This window comes from Pempheris klunzingeri, chromosome 3, assembly GCF_042242105.1.
Source record: "Pempheris klunzingeri isolate RE-2024b chromosome 3, fPemKlu1.hap1, whole genome shotgun sequence".
NCBI classification, from domain to species: Eukaryota; Metazoa; Chordata; class Actinopteri; order Acropomatiformes; family Pempheridae; genus Pempheris; species Pempheris klunzingeri.
The window spans coordinates 21,224,921-21,239,943 of record NC_092014.1 but is presented as its reverse complement, the minus strand read 5'-3'; the positions used below and the strand labels follow the sequence as shown (position 1 = coordinate 21,239,943).

Sequence of the window (15,023 nt, the reverse complement as noted above, 5' to 3'; positions counted from 1 at the left end):
TCCTCTCTTATGCAAATGCTATCACTAAATGTCAAGTGACGTTAAGGGAACCTGATGAGATGAAATGTAAATGCATTCAAATCATAACAGATATCGCTAATTTGTACTCTATCCTTAGATGTGACGGACCTCAGCAGAAACGCACTCATACTTGCTTCAGAAACCTAATTCAAATGACATTCATATGCTTATATATACTCAAGGTTTTGAAGTGCGCAGATTCCAAAATTACGTGCACTGATTGTAAGCTTGGTCAGGTAAGTCTTTAAGTTAAATAAAAGCGTGAGGGGAAATAAATAATTGATAACATATGTCTTCCGTCGGCGCAGAACAGAATGTTCTCGCTGCAGCAGAAACAGAGGCTGAAGACTGATCTGCACCACAAACACCAGGCTCACTTCTCTGGTGACCAGCTCCATTTCAACTACCAAACTGTGACACACACACACTAAAACACACACACACACACACACACACACACACACACACACACACTAAAACACACACACACACACACGCACTAAAACGAACACATCCACACATGCTGTGTCACTAGCAGTCTGGCCTTTGACAGAGGCCTGCGGCACACACACAAAAAAGGTCCCCTTCAAGTCAAAGAGGTCCAGCTCATTATTCCATTACAATCTTTTTAGGTTTCCTGAGTATTTCTTGAAATATTACACAGACATATTTCTGTCTTTTGTTTTTAAAGAGTTTTAACTGGTGCACAGTGCAGCCTCTTTAAGGCCACATAACTCCAGTCACCACATCTGTCAGGGTGGCTGTTGCAACGAACTATTCTTTCCATAACTGTCTAATCTGCCTGATTGTTTCCACCGTTAATCAATGAATCCTTGTGTCTAATATCAGAAAAACATAAAAAATGCCCTTTACAATTTCCCAGAGCCAGAGGTCACATTATTCAGTTTGCTGGTGTTACTTACAGCCAAGAGTCAGAAACGCAAAGATTACCAATTTTCAACATATATTAATTGATTATCAAAACATCCAGCAACCATTAATCAACCAGTTCTTAGTGCTCCACACATGACAGAAGCATAGACTAAAAGAACTTTTAGAAGAGTAAGATAACTACCTTTATCTCAACTTTGGATGGGATAAAGAAAATAAACCAAAACATGGCAAACTGACCAAAATTATTAGTCATCACATAGCAAACAACCACAAATATGAAGAAAACCCAATTCAATTACTTGCAAATTTATGAAACTATAGTGAAAACACAAACAAAAACAGGGGGCCTGTTACATTATTAGAAACTAAAGTGAGCGCGTCTCATACAGATTTGAGGTGTAAACCAATGCAGCCATTAAAACCCGGTGCAGCCTCCAGTGTACATCCCAGTCGTCCTCTTACAGCCTTTACTTACAGCACGTTGGTGGCCAGCGGGATGTCTGCCGCTGCTGGGGCCCTCTCCAGCCCGATGTTGGAGCAGTTGACGACGCAGGACGGCTGCGGCCCCGCCAGCGCGCAGCTGCAGTTAACGGGACAGGGGCTGCAGCTCCGGCCGCTGTCCCCCTGCGGCCCGGAGCCCCACGCCTCCAGGCAGCACAGCGCCACAAGCACACTGGAAAAGAAGCTAAACCTCGGGACGCAGACGCCATGTTTTCGCTTGGATAAAGTCTGTCCATTTCCACAAGGCATAGCTCACTCACATCTCATCGCCTCTGATGGTGCAAGTCCTCTCACTCCGGGAAGGAAGAAAACACGCAGGACAAAGGCAGACACACGCGTCCCTTTTCCACGGCTTTCATGTGAGGAGGCAAAAACAGAAGAGGGGATGGACTTTTTTTTGACACTGTTGTCTCCCCTGCGTTTTGTTTATTCTTCTGATCGGATCCCCTTCCTCTGAAAACCTAACGGAACTTCTCCAGAATCTTTTCAGGGAAAAAAAAAAAACTTTTGGAGAACTTCCTCTCTCCCTCCTCCTCCTCCTCCTCCTCCTCACACTTCATGTAGTTCCCTTACCCGCCGCTGAGACCGGACACACAGCTGGGATTCATCTCAATAATGAGAAAAAGTCTAAATGAAATAAATATATAGTCAATGTTCATATTTTATCAAGACTGTTTAATGTTATTTGTTCTTCTTTCTATTATAATTATCAGATTAAACCAGCCTTATGGGCCCCTGTCCACCCCTGTGTTTAATCATGTTTTTAAGAATATCTACCATGTAAATTTAATCTAAGCCTGGTAAAACAGGAAATAATACAAAGGCCCGCTGACATTTTAATTGGTATTCTGCTTTAGTGGTTTTAATTTTATTTTAATTTGCTAGTTAAAACCCAGTTAAGTTAATAAAACTGCCATCAGGACCCTGAAGGGCACCGGGATAGTTGTCCAGTTGTTCATCCAGCCTCAATCAAGGCATCAGGTTCAGTTTATTCGTCCATAAATAAAATAAACACAGTGAATATAATAAAAATTTGAAAACAACATTTGGGCTCAAATGTGCAATTCTGAAGTTTCTCACAGGTTTATCAGTTATTCACAAGCTCTGTCCTCGTAGAAAGGGCCGCTTTATGTATTGTGTTTGACCAAGAGTGGAGACATATCCAGGGTCCCTGTCTGGCTCCGGGCCCTTTGTAGCATTCAAGGTTTCTTACAATCAATGGCTCTCCTGCCTGAAATACAGAGCACATGGAGTCTCTCTGGGCACTCTGGACTTCACTTCCTTATATTAGATACAGTAACTGAGGCTGAGTTTTTATCTCAGATTTACTATAGCATTTTGTGTTGTATAATGTTATGATATTCACTTTTTTCTCAGAAGCACTCTGTAGAAGTGATGGAGGTTTTTCAGGTCTCTTTTGAGGTTTCTCAGAAAGTCTGTCTCTGGGGACGTGGTGGTACTTCAGGTATTTTCACTCCTGGGCTCTATTTTTTTTTGCATATTTTGGATTTGAAATAACTGGTAGGTAGAAACAATTCTGAAATTGGTCCAGCAGATTGCCTCAGCTGGCAGCTGAACTACAACAAATGAGCTACCGTGGCTGTCGTGCAATCCTTCGGGGCGATAGGGCTCAATCATAGTACGTCCACTAAAAGTGCTTGTTTTGTTCAATGTGTCTGACAACAGTATGGAAAGGATCCATACGGAGACAGACCTGATCCTTTTTGTTTCACCATGCCGTTATAGCATGCTATTCATACCCACCAGACTCCATTTGTTATTGTATGTCACACAAACATTGTGTTGGATCTGAACTAACCCTTTAAAACGCCAAAGTCACACAATAACACAAACAAACTAACTGGCCCTGCAACTGCCATGTAAAATTACTACTGTTGTCAATGGAGTCTGGTGGCTTTGAACTGAGAAATACAATAGCTATTTCTGATCAAGCAAAATGTCCTTAAAAACTGTTCCAAGACTATCTCTGTAGGGATCCTGTCTGTAATGTTGTCTGAGCCGGTCAGTGGCGAATAAAAGCATTTTTAATGGAGGTACTTTGACCTGACGCGAATGTGCTGAAGGATAACAGTAAACCCTTTGTAGCTGTTCACCATCTGTTCTCAGCTGCTGGCTCAGGTGATCTACTGGACCAATTCCAAAAGTTTTTGTACCTTCCAGTCACTTTGAACCCAAAATATGTAAAAAAAAATAAAAAATAGGCCCCACATTTGAACCTGAGCCTGAGTCTGAGTTCAAGCCAAGTAAACATGAATCTTTTTGAAGTCAGTTCAAACCAAATCAGGATCAGGGTATTTCAGGGTCTCTATGTGAGAGGAGATACATGTGGGTTGATGAAAGTTAAGAGATATAAGAAGATATAAGAAGATAAATAAAACATCAAGGTACAAAGTACAGAAAATGTATGAATTTTTTAGCTGAAAAGTGAGAAATCACTATGAAGTAGTCACTCTGTATTCCTTCACCCATGGAGATATGACATTCTCCATCTCACTGAGGTGGAGAAATGACACCACTCTGCTGTGATTCAAGGGTGAAATGACATAAAACTTCACATCTTTCCACATTTTAGAGACAAGCTCCCCCCCTTCATCTTCCTTTCTCTCTCTTCAGTATTTCCTGAAGCTGTGCTGGGCACGTGCTAGAGGTGTTTCCTGGGTATTTAACTTGGCCTGGGTCCACCCATTTTCCCTGCAGGCATCTGGTGCTCTTTACAAAGAAGAGCCCCACGGTAACTCTTGCTCTCTCATCCACATTGGCAGCATTTCATTGCAGAGTTCATATCTCATTTGTCAGTGGAAGAGGGGACATACCAAAGGTTTTAGACCAAATAACTCAGGTGGTTCCTATTCAAAGTGAGTAACTGCACTGTAATCAAAGCTACTATTTGAAAGCATACAATATTATATAATAGGACACAAAATGTTAAGTTTTGTTCCTCCTTTGAAGTTGTTAAAATCATCTCATATCAGACTGTGGTAGATAATATGTTATCATATCATATTGTTTTGGCTCTTAATCAAAGCTGTATCAGAATTATTTGGAAAGTTGAAGCATTTTGACAAGATGTAACTATGAATTAGAAAAAGACTAACGATATAGAAGGACACAGCATTGTGACTTAAGCATGAATGTCGCTTACTCAATTTAAAAACAATAAAACATGAGATTCTAAAATATTTCTTATCTAAAAAAGAGTTCAAGGTTGCCCATGAGTTTGACTTTGATGCTAGTCATGATTTTATCGAGGGCTCATTTTGGAATTACACTTATTAATATTAATTAATATAATATTTTCTCATGGAATCTTGAGCTCGGCCGTGAGCTCTTCAACCCCTGGGGGTGGTGAAGTGCAGTCTCTCCGGGAGACACAGAGCCAATTTATACTGAGTTTTTCAGACATTTTTGTGTTTTTATAGTGAAGAGAGACAAGGAGGGAGGGACATGACACAAAGGTCAAGACAATTCATGTCAAGTTTAATTACCAGACCCATAATTACATTCCGAAAGGGCTTCATTAGCCCACATTATATTAAGACACAAAAGGATGTATCAGAAAATCAGAGAAAACACTTCAGACCAGTAAGCCACCAGAACGCTCATCGAGCGAGAACATTGATTTCTATTTTATTCAGCTTGGTTAGCTTATGTCAAATTGAATCACTTCATCAGGTCTTTACAAAAATCCTACTCCTCAATGAAAAAAATTGTAACATATGATGTGCAGAAATGTACAGGAGCTTTGTCAGGCTGTAGGCTAACATCAGCATGCTAACATGCTGACAATAACAATACTAACATGCTGATGCGTGATGGGTGTGATGTTCATAGTGCATAATGTTAAGAATGTATAATGCAGGTAAATGTTCATCTTAGTTCACTGTGTTAGCATGCTAACAATTGCTAATTAGCACTAAAAACAATGTGCAGCTGAGGCTGATGGGAATTATTACAACACTTCATTTTACAGGTACACATACTTTCTGAGGATACTTCCTAGAAATAAACGTGTAAAATTAAATTAAAAAGTAAAATTTGATGCAAATTATGGAGAAAAAAACGGTTTTATGAAACAGCTTTAGTTGTGCTGGATTCCTAAGACATCGTTGATTTTTAGTTTTTGAATGTACTTTGAATGTTGCTACCGAAATATTCACAATGTATTTATCATTAGGAGCTTAATTTTCCATGTATGTTGTATATTTGTCCATAGTCAAATCCATTACAAACACTCTGGTAAGTTCAGCTGACCTGCTGTGCACTGACTAAAAGACTACAGACTCACTGGATATTAATTGGAATCATTTAACTGAAAGTGTAACAACTGAAAACTCTCTCAAGTTTCTCTAAATCACAAATCATGCCGTCTTTTCCAGGAACTTTCCAATTGATTCACAGATTCAGTTATTTTCTAAATTATAAGGGAACCTGTAAAATAAAGTGCTACTGGAATAAGTGTAGTTTTCTACTTATTTGATCATAAACCAAATATTGACCTGATAACGGTGCTAGATGAAAAGTGAATTAACCAAAGTAATCGAAAACCATCCTCAGAGACACATAAATACATGTACCAAATTTCATGGCAGTGTTGTAATACCTTTCATTCAAACCCCTAAATATGATCCTCATATTAATGTTGGTGGAAGAATCAGTAAATCAGCCACCAAAGTTGGAGGGATTCGTCCTCTGGGGACCTTGAGTGTCAGAGAAAAAAATCATGGCAATCCAACCAATACTTGTGAAGATATCTCAACCAAAGCGTTGGACCAGTGGACCCACTGCCATTGCCATGAAGCCACAGCGCTTAGTGTGGCTTTATGGCAATATTTATGGTATAATATGATATATTTTTTCCAATACTATGATGTATATCAATACCAGAAAACTATTCTTTATAAGATCATGATATGGACTGTAAATTCAACCTGATCTAACCACACATCTTATACATCAGGTTGATTTGGACTTTTGGGCTGACAGTTACAGCGTAGTGTAGCTGGCCCAGTTTGTCCAAACGTATGAAATGTGGTGTTTAGGATTAGTCTGGCCTGCACTGGTCCGGTCTGGGCCGGGTGAGGGTAAAATGAGCTTGGCTCCTGTTTGGTTATGGGGAGGGTCCTCCAGGCCGGCCAGGAAAACAGCACTTACTGAGGCCTCTGTCTGTGTTATTGTAGGGCTACAGGAAGAGCGGGGGAGAGGAGGGGAGAGAGGGTGGGAGACGAATGAGGGGAGAATGCAGAAGGAGAGAGTGAGGAGGGTCTGGAGAGGGTGAGGGAGATGGAGGGACATAGTGGAGAGGAATGGAAGAGTTGTTGTCAACGGGAGAAGAACAGAGAACTGACGATGTGGCAAAATAGATGATAGCGATAGAAACCAGGAGAGGGGAGGAAGAGGAAGATGAGGCTTCCTCACAAACTGTCAAGCCAATTAACACGTCTGCCTTTGTTCCACCTTACAAAGACAGACCTTACAAGACAGACTTGAGGATCAGGATCATTACAAGGTTTATTACAAATGAATCTAGTGCAGTGGTGGAAAGTAACTAGGTACTTCTACTCAAGTTCAACACTCAGCTTGATACTTAGGTAAAAATGATGCTCTTTACTTCGGAACATGATGTACTTACTTGTGACTTTATGCAGTCGACATTCAGTCAACGTTTCTCTGAAAAAAGAAGTAAACATCTCCGCAAAATTCTTTCTGTGACTGTAAATGTAAAATTCTAAAGGACATTTATTTTCTTAGATGATGGCTCTCAGAGTGTGGTCAGTTACTGCTACACAATAGTTAGGGTACAAAAAGAGGAGAAAGCTGTTCTTACTCATTCAGACTCACAAGGACTTACAAGGTATTATCATCCAGTGGTTGTACCAAGGCCAAACAACAGGGAGGAGCGTTCTCGTCAGTGTTCGTGGCCACAGGTCTTGTTCGTTACATCAGGTCATTGGCATCAGAATTAGTTGGACAATGAGGCTTTTTGTGCCCCCACTCTCAGGTGTTATGGTAATTAAGTGGTAAAAACAGATAAGTCAGGTATTATAAGCGCGTAGTGTCTAAGCCCATCATGTCAAACATACTGTACTGGACTTTTGAATCCAGTCATAATCAGCCACTGTGCTCTCAATGCTAATTCAGTGATTCACTGAGCCTCGTCTTGCATTTTGATTGGGCATAAAGAAACAGTTTAAATGGTCCAAAAAAGTTAAAGAGTTAAGTTATAGACTCTGTTTCAATAAACCATAAGCCCTTTTCTAATCTCATTTTATAAAGCCAAAAACATAGACAGGTGGGTTGGTTGATTGGTAACAGGGTATTAGTTCTCAGAGTGACAAACATCAGCTCCTTCTGAGTTGCTAACCACTTATACTTAATTTATAATGTAAGAGCACAAATAAGGAGTTGCTGGCCAGTGGCTCTGGCTCTTTTTTTGGGGCGGTTCACAGGCTCACATGCACTAACATGCATATACAGCCGCCTTGAAGACCCAAAAAAAAGAGCCAGAGCCACTGCCCAGCAACTCCTTTACAATTACAATAACGACTGCATGAGTGTAACTTGTTCAGATCGCCATTGTGCCACTGTGTCTTTACATGGCAAATAGTTGATCAATGCTTTATTATTGTTCTGAATGTCATATAAAGAACTCTTAAATAAACTATGAGTAGGCCTACTTCTTCCACCACTGATCTATTGGATTGCGAGGTTATTGCCCAGGTAGGAAATGAGATTGTGATAATGTTAGAGGTGAAAATCCCTCTTCCATTGTTCAATTGAACTATTGACTGCTTCTAAAGAAGCAGTCAATAGTTTTTTATATTAAGGGGTCACAAAGGTTGAGAGCCACTGCACAGAGCGACCATATTAAGGACAAGATGTTCTATTTGTATTGTATTCTATGTTTATCTATTAATAGCCGCTAGCGGAGTGAATAGAGTGAGAAATTAGTGAGAGCATCACTGCCAACACCTCTGCTGTCGCTCTCATTGTATTTAATCAGCCTCTACCTCCACCTGTAAAATTTAATTCCAGTTTCTCCTTGGGTGGAACAATAATCCTTATTACCGCCATCTGTGCTGAGCCAAATATATGCTATGCATACCTTCCATATACTGTAAGTATGTTTTGCAGCTTTTGTGGATTTTTTCCCTTTCTGCTTACACAACATACACAATACAATAATGTCAAAACCTGGCAGGTCAGCCACTGAGATACAAGTGAAATGACTAAATCCTTTATTGCAAAGTGTTGCCATATGGCAACATACCCTTTTAGTAAGATTTTCTCAAAATTTTCATTTATTTGCCTGCATTTGAAAAATACTGACAGAATATCTGGTACCTTCTGACATGCTTTTACCATGTAAATCTTGTTTCAATTAAAAATATTCTGTTTTGATTCAATAAATAAAGTAAGGTACCAATTACGTAACAATGGAACTTCATAGTGAGTTGAGCCAGTAGTTTTGTTAGTAACTAATACCTCAATACTTCTGTACAAAGGGAATGAGAAAGAGTCAGATTTAGCTGACACAGAGGGAGAGGAGAGAGGCACGTACTGTATTGCAGTGAGGTTACATGGATTTAATTTAGACTTACTATTGATGGACGGTTTAAAAAGTACTGGCAAATACTTCTTTTTATTCAATATACTCACATTTTTACATTCACAAAGCCACACCACTTATATAGTGAAAAACAACACAATCAATCACTTATATTTTAATTTTACATTTGTATATTTTTGCCATATTCTGATATATATTGACACCCCACACAAATATTCTTTACAGTATGATGATATGGATTGTTAGTGATCCTTAATAATCCATGTTGGTTGATTTGTACTTTTCGGCTGACCATTACAGGCTGTCCAAATGTAGGAAATGTGTTGGTTAGGATTTGTCTGGCCTGCACCGATCCAGTCTGGGCTTGGTAAAAAAAAACTAAAATGGCAAAGGAAAATTTTGAATATACAGTACAGTTTCCGTTGTAGCAACGCACCCCAAAGTACCTCCCAAAAAATATTTTTTTTCTTTGAAGAAGTAAATTTAAGCTCATTCTAAGTGATAAAAGACACAAACATTTTTCCCATGATGGTGAAATACTGTGTGCAGTAGAGGATTTAACATTTATTCAGTAACTCACTAATTCTCAATGAATTTCCTTTTGTAGTGTCCATATGCAAGATGTTCAATCAATCAATCAATCAATCAATCTTTATTTATATAGTGCCAATTCATAACAGTGTTATCTCAAGACGCTTTACATAAAGAGCAGGTCTAGACCAAACTCTTTAATTAAGAGAGAGACCCAACGATTCAGGAAATCACAATTAAGGATTCAAGAATCCCCACATGAGGAAGCATCAGATATTATATCAGGCAACAGTGGCAGGAAAACCCCCCCTTGAACCCTAAATTGCTCCAGATGTGAACACCTCTGGGCAATAACGTTACAGCAGTACAGACGTTTCAATTATTTGACTGGAGTGACAAGATTTACTTAAACATACTATTGATGTATGATTTAAATAGTACTTTGGCAGATGCCTTTTCTTTTTATCCCCTATCAGAATCAGAATCAACTTTATTTGGCCACGTTTGTACAAGCAAACAAGGAATTTGACTGCGGTGCAACTTCTCTCTTTATGTACAGTAAAAAGTAAGAAATAAACTAGAACAATAAGAATATGAACAATATAAGTACACATAAATAGCAGTATATACATTAGGGTAGGTGTGGTGCATTTATGTAGTGCAAAGTAGTGCAAATATAGTGCAATGTGCAGGTGTGGGACTATTGCACAGTGGTTCCTGAGTCTCTGTGACTAGTGAGAGTTCATCAGGGTGACGGCCTGGGGGAAGAAACTGTGTCTGTGTGGTTTTGGTGTACAGTGCTCTGTAGCGCCTACCAGACGGGAGGAGTTTAAAGAGTTTATGTGCGGGGTGTGAGGGGTCTACAGAGATGTTACCTGCAGATCGGCCCTTGTCATGTCAACCAGGAGAGACTTGCTTCACTAGAGACTCGCTATGCCACTTCTGGATGAAGCTGATGTTGTCATCTAATATCTGCTTGGCCTGTAATTCACAGTAATGCAAACACTCCAGAGAGATACAAGTTAAGCATCACTACAGCGTAAAACCTTACCACAGAACTGAGTGGCACCAACAATTAACAACTCTACATTAAAACATCTATTTTTTGACAGGAGTTTTGTATTGGAATATATGAGTCTCCCTTTTTCTGGCCATCTATGTGATCCATCCATCCTTTGTCTATGCCGCTTATCCTTAAGGCTCATGTTATAGGCTAGTCACATAAACATGACTTAATGCTCTTGTTCTGTAATTACTGTATTTTATTAGTTTTTCAAATTTTACTTTGCATTTAACACTCTATGTAAATCAGGGAAACACTCCAAATGTTGTTCCTCTTCAAAGTGAAATATCCTGTACACAATAAAAAAAAAAAACCTTGTCAGACTGATAAGTTACACCATGTGAAAACTATAGCATCTACTCAATATGGCCAGTCACTGCTACACACAGTAAAGGTACAGATAATTAGAGAAGGCAGTTCTTATTCATTAGATCATGACTACAGGTTAAGTGCTGTACCTCCAGTTTTGGGCCTCAGGCACTTTTTGGACCCTACAAATCACTCAAGTGAAGCCATGACAAATATATAGACTTAGGTAAACAGACAATGCACGCCTCCACCAAGGTCATCTAAATGTGTTATTGTAAAAATGATAATGTTAACAACTTTACCAGGATCTTGATCCAAAATGTACACACGAAATGATAGCTACCCATGCTGACTGGCAGTGGGTACAAATAAATGTACAGATCTTTGCATTCTGATCAGTTAAATCACCAGTTTTTATTTGGTTTTGGTTTTTAGAAAAGAGGAAAAGAGTTTATTTTTTTATGTGACACAGTGGGTCACTCTATTTAATTAATACATAAGTGCAGACATTGCTCTACCCCTCTGTTGGTGCTACTCTTCACACTTGGGTATGTTTTAATCAGAACAAACTTCATCCACAGTTCTCTAAACTTTATACTGTGTTTTTTTTTACTCTTAAACCTTCACATAGCAACACTCCTGAATATGTACATGCACACCTCATGTACATGTTTGACATTAATTGTAGGGTTCAGTCCTTTTCCTTTTCTAGTGTCCATAGGCAAGATGTTGAACCCAAATTGCTCCAGATGTGAATGCCTCCGAAGAAAGGGACTCTGACAGTGGTTCTTGAGGAACGAGAGGAGGAATATTTTTTGTCCATTATCCAATTTCACTGATGTTGCAGCAGTACAGACGTTTCAATACTTGAGGTGAGATTATTGTGGCAAGAACACCAAGTTGCTCTCCTCTTTTGTGTAAAAGACAGCAAATGCCCATTATTAAATCTAATCATAGCAATTTTCATTGAGGATGATGATTTTATGTTCAATGCATACAGTGCATATATACACAGCCTGCATAACAAGCACACGGATGACGGAAAACAAAAAAAAAATCAGATTAATTATATACATTTTCAGACCTGCATGTCAATAGATAATACAAGAAAAATCATGATAAAGATGGTACCTAATCCATAACGCATACATGCTTCACTATAATACATAATGTACCCTTCTGTTACAGACTTTACAGACAGATTTAAAACATTTACATTAAACAACCATTAGAACTTGCTGTCAAAGAATAGGTCAACATTTGGGAAATATGCTGAGAGTTTGGTGAGAAGATCTATACAGTGCTACTCATTATTATATATGAAGCTAGCAGCAAAGAGATGGTTAGCTTAGCCCAGCTCAGCATAAAGACTAGAATCAGGGGTAAACAGAAAAACACACCCATGTTTCTTCTTCCATGCAGTTTTATGTGGGTTTATATGCCAGACTTTTTCTTGGCTGGGCGCAGTGACTCCCTTTAGCCTTGTCGTCGTCGTGAGGTTGCCAGGCAACTAGTGAAGAAAGTGTTGAATGATTCCTTCAAGTTCAAGTTTCAAGAAGTTTAAGACATTTCAGGAAGGATTGATGCTTCCCAAACGATGCATAGTACAGAAGAAAATGGGACTTTCCTGATCTCTCAGATCCTGTGGCTCACACAATCTACTTTCTTCTTAAACCCCGATTGATTATAAATCTCCTTAACTCAAATTTTGCACCACACTACTAGAAACTCCTTTCTTGGTTACCTTTAAAAATGTCAACCGGATTTTCCTTTCTTTGGGCTCATTATAATCATTGCTTTCGTTAAGTGCTTTTGGCAAAATCACAGGCTGTCATCAAAAATAAGCTGTGGTTGCCTGTATTTGATTAATATTTCTCTTTAATGTTTATAGTGTATTTTGAGCAGGAGAATATGAAGCTGATTGTCCTCTATGTTCTGGCAGTATTTGCTCTCTCTTTTTTCTCTGGACAGCCATGCTTTCCTGTTTTTCCTGTGGCTTCTCTCACATACACACTGCCCACAGGACAATAATGTCCTCTGACAGGCTGGTAAGGTCAACCCTCGGGCTGTGTGAGAGCGCCACTCCAGGGGATTGTTGTGGAGACGGCCATAAACTTTCCCCCTTACTCACCTGACACTCACCAAAGTCTGTGTGTGTGTGTGTTCTTGTACTTGCTATACAGTGAGGACCACAACAGGCCTTATACCAGCAGAGTGAGGACATTTCTGGAAAGTGAGGACATTCTGGTCAGTCCTCACAAATTAAAAGAAGCTCAGACTTGGCTTTAAGCTTAAGATTAGAATTAGGTTTAGGTTAAGTTTAGGGTAAGGGTGGGGTTAGGTATTTAGTTGGGAGGGTTAATGTTAGGGTGAGGGACGTGTCAATGAGCGTCCTCATAAAGATAGAAATACAAGTTTGTGTGTGTGAGTGCATGTTTGTGCAGGAAGAAAGAATCTGTTAATAACACATTTTTAAACGACTGACATTTAGGATTCACATAGTAAGACATGTAGCTTAGAAGCTGGAAAGAATAATGCCTCTTACCCACGAACTGTATCATGTTACAATATCACAAACACAAAAAAGTCTACAGTTTTCACCTGTTTGTTTTTTATATTGCAAAAAGTACAAATGTACTCCTTAGCACAAATGTGTTTCTGTGCTTTTAAAGCTGTATTTCCAGGACTAACTGTGTAGTTGCAACTCTTAATTAGTATTGATGAATTATCTTTCAAATCAATTCAGACTCCCACCAGCAGGAGTCGTGTCCGTAAGAAAACATTAAATCCATCCCCTTGGTTGCAACATGACGGCACTAACATCCTCTGAGGCCTCATTTTACAAATTACCGCAGACAGCTCAAGTTTTTTGTAGGACAAACAGAAAAAGACAACAAAAGGTAAACAAATTCCATATCTTTTCATTGATGAGGAAATGAGGACCTGTCACAACAAGCACAAACAAATATCTACAGTACAGGCCAAAAGTTTGGACACACCCTCTCATTCAATGCGTTTTCTTTATTTTCATGACTATTTACATTGTAGATTCTCACTGAAGGCATCAAAACTATGAATGAACACATGTGGAATTATGTACTTAACAAAAAAGTGTGAAATAACTGAAAACATGTCTTATATTCTAGTTTCTTCAAAGTAGCCACCCTTTGCTCTGATTACTGCTTTGCACACTCTTGGCATTCTCTTGATGAGCTTCAAGAGGTAGTCACCTGAAATGGTTTTCGCATTGAATGAGAAGGTGTGTCCAAACTTTTGGCCTGTACTGTATATTATCAACAAGCCAGCCAAAAAGGATATAAGCACAGTTATAATGGACAGACAGACAGACAGGATTTATTTGCAAATTGTTTTGGTTTTTGAGCATTTTTCTTTTTCCACTTTCAATGCAATTAAAAAAAAATACATGAATAAGAGTTTATTCCTTTAGCGTTGAAGTGCAGTATTATTCTCTAAGGACTTCACAGGGCCACATTACACAGGAAACAAAAACTGAGGAAACTGCCACCTGATACATGGGTGTGCTCTTCTCTATCCCACTGAGCTGGCTGATAGGTTCAGAATAGGTGAGGCAGTAGGAGTTTCATGCTGTAGTGGAACAGATTTCCACTTGACCCACTTTTGACACTCCATAATAGTTACGCCAAGGATAAGATGGCATGTCCAAAGTAAGGTCCTAGCAATTAATGCTGCTGGGTTTTTGCTTTCATTTCAAGATGAAATTATGTAAGAATGTCATCATGCCATGAGACTTTGCAGCTAAATAATATATCAAATCCAACCCTCAACATAGCCAGCAGTCCTAAAGCATCATTTCTGGATAATGAGGTGCACCTTGCCACACCCACCTGACCACCCTCTAAAATGACACTTATTAATGTAGACAGGACAGTATATAAAATATTGAAGCACTTTTATGGGAGGAGTAGCTAAAGAATACTTTTTCTTCAGCTACATGCTCTGGCCTTTGGTTTGCCTATCATACATATGAGGCTATAACGTCAGCTAGCATTAGCTACATAAACATGAACTGGAATTAACTTGCAACAAAGGGAAGTTAGCAGCTTGGCTTCAATCATCCCAACCAGTGGTGATGCT

The 15,023-nt window shown here is 39.1% G+C and overlaps 1 protein-coding gene across 1 annotated transcript in view; it reads right to left on the bottom strand.

Moving 5' to 3' along the window:
- pkd1a (polycystic kidney disease 1a) overlaps window positions 1-1,820 on the bottom strand; it is a 65,005-nt gene extending 63,185 nt beyond the window's left edge. The window contains exon 1 of the mRNA XM_070828554.1: window positions 1,391-1,820. Coding sequence (XP_070684655.1) covers window positions 1,391-1,665 — 275 coding nt within the window. The 5' untranslated portion in view covers window positions 1,666-1,820. The remainder of the gene's footprint in view (window positions 1-1,390) is intronic.
- Window positions 1,821-15,023: the final 13,203 nt, after the last annotated feature.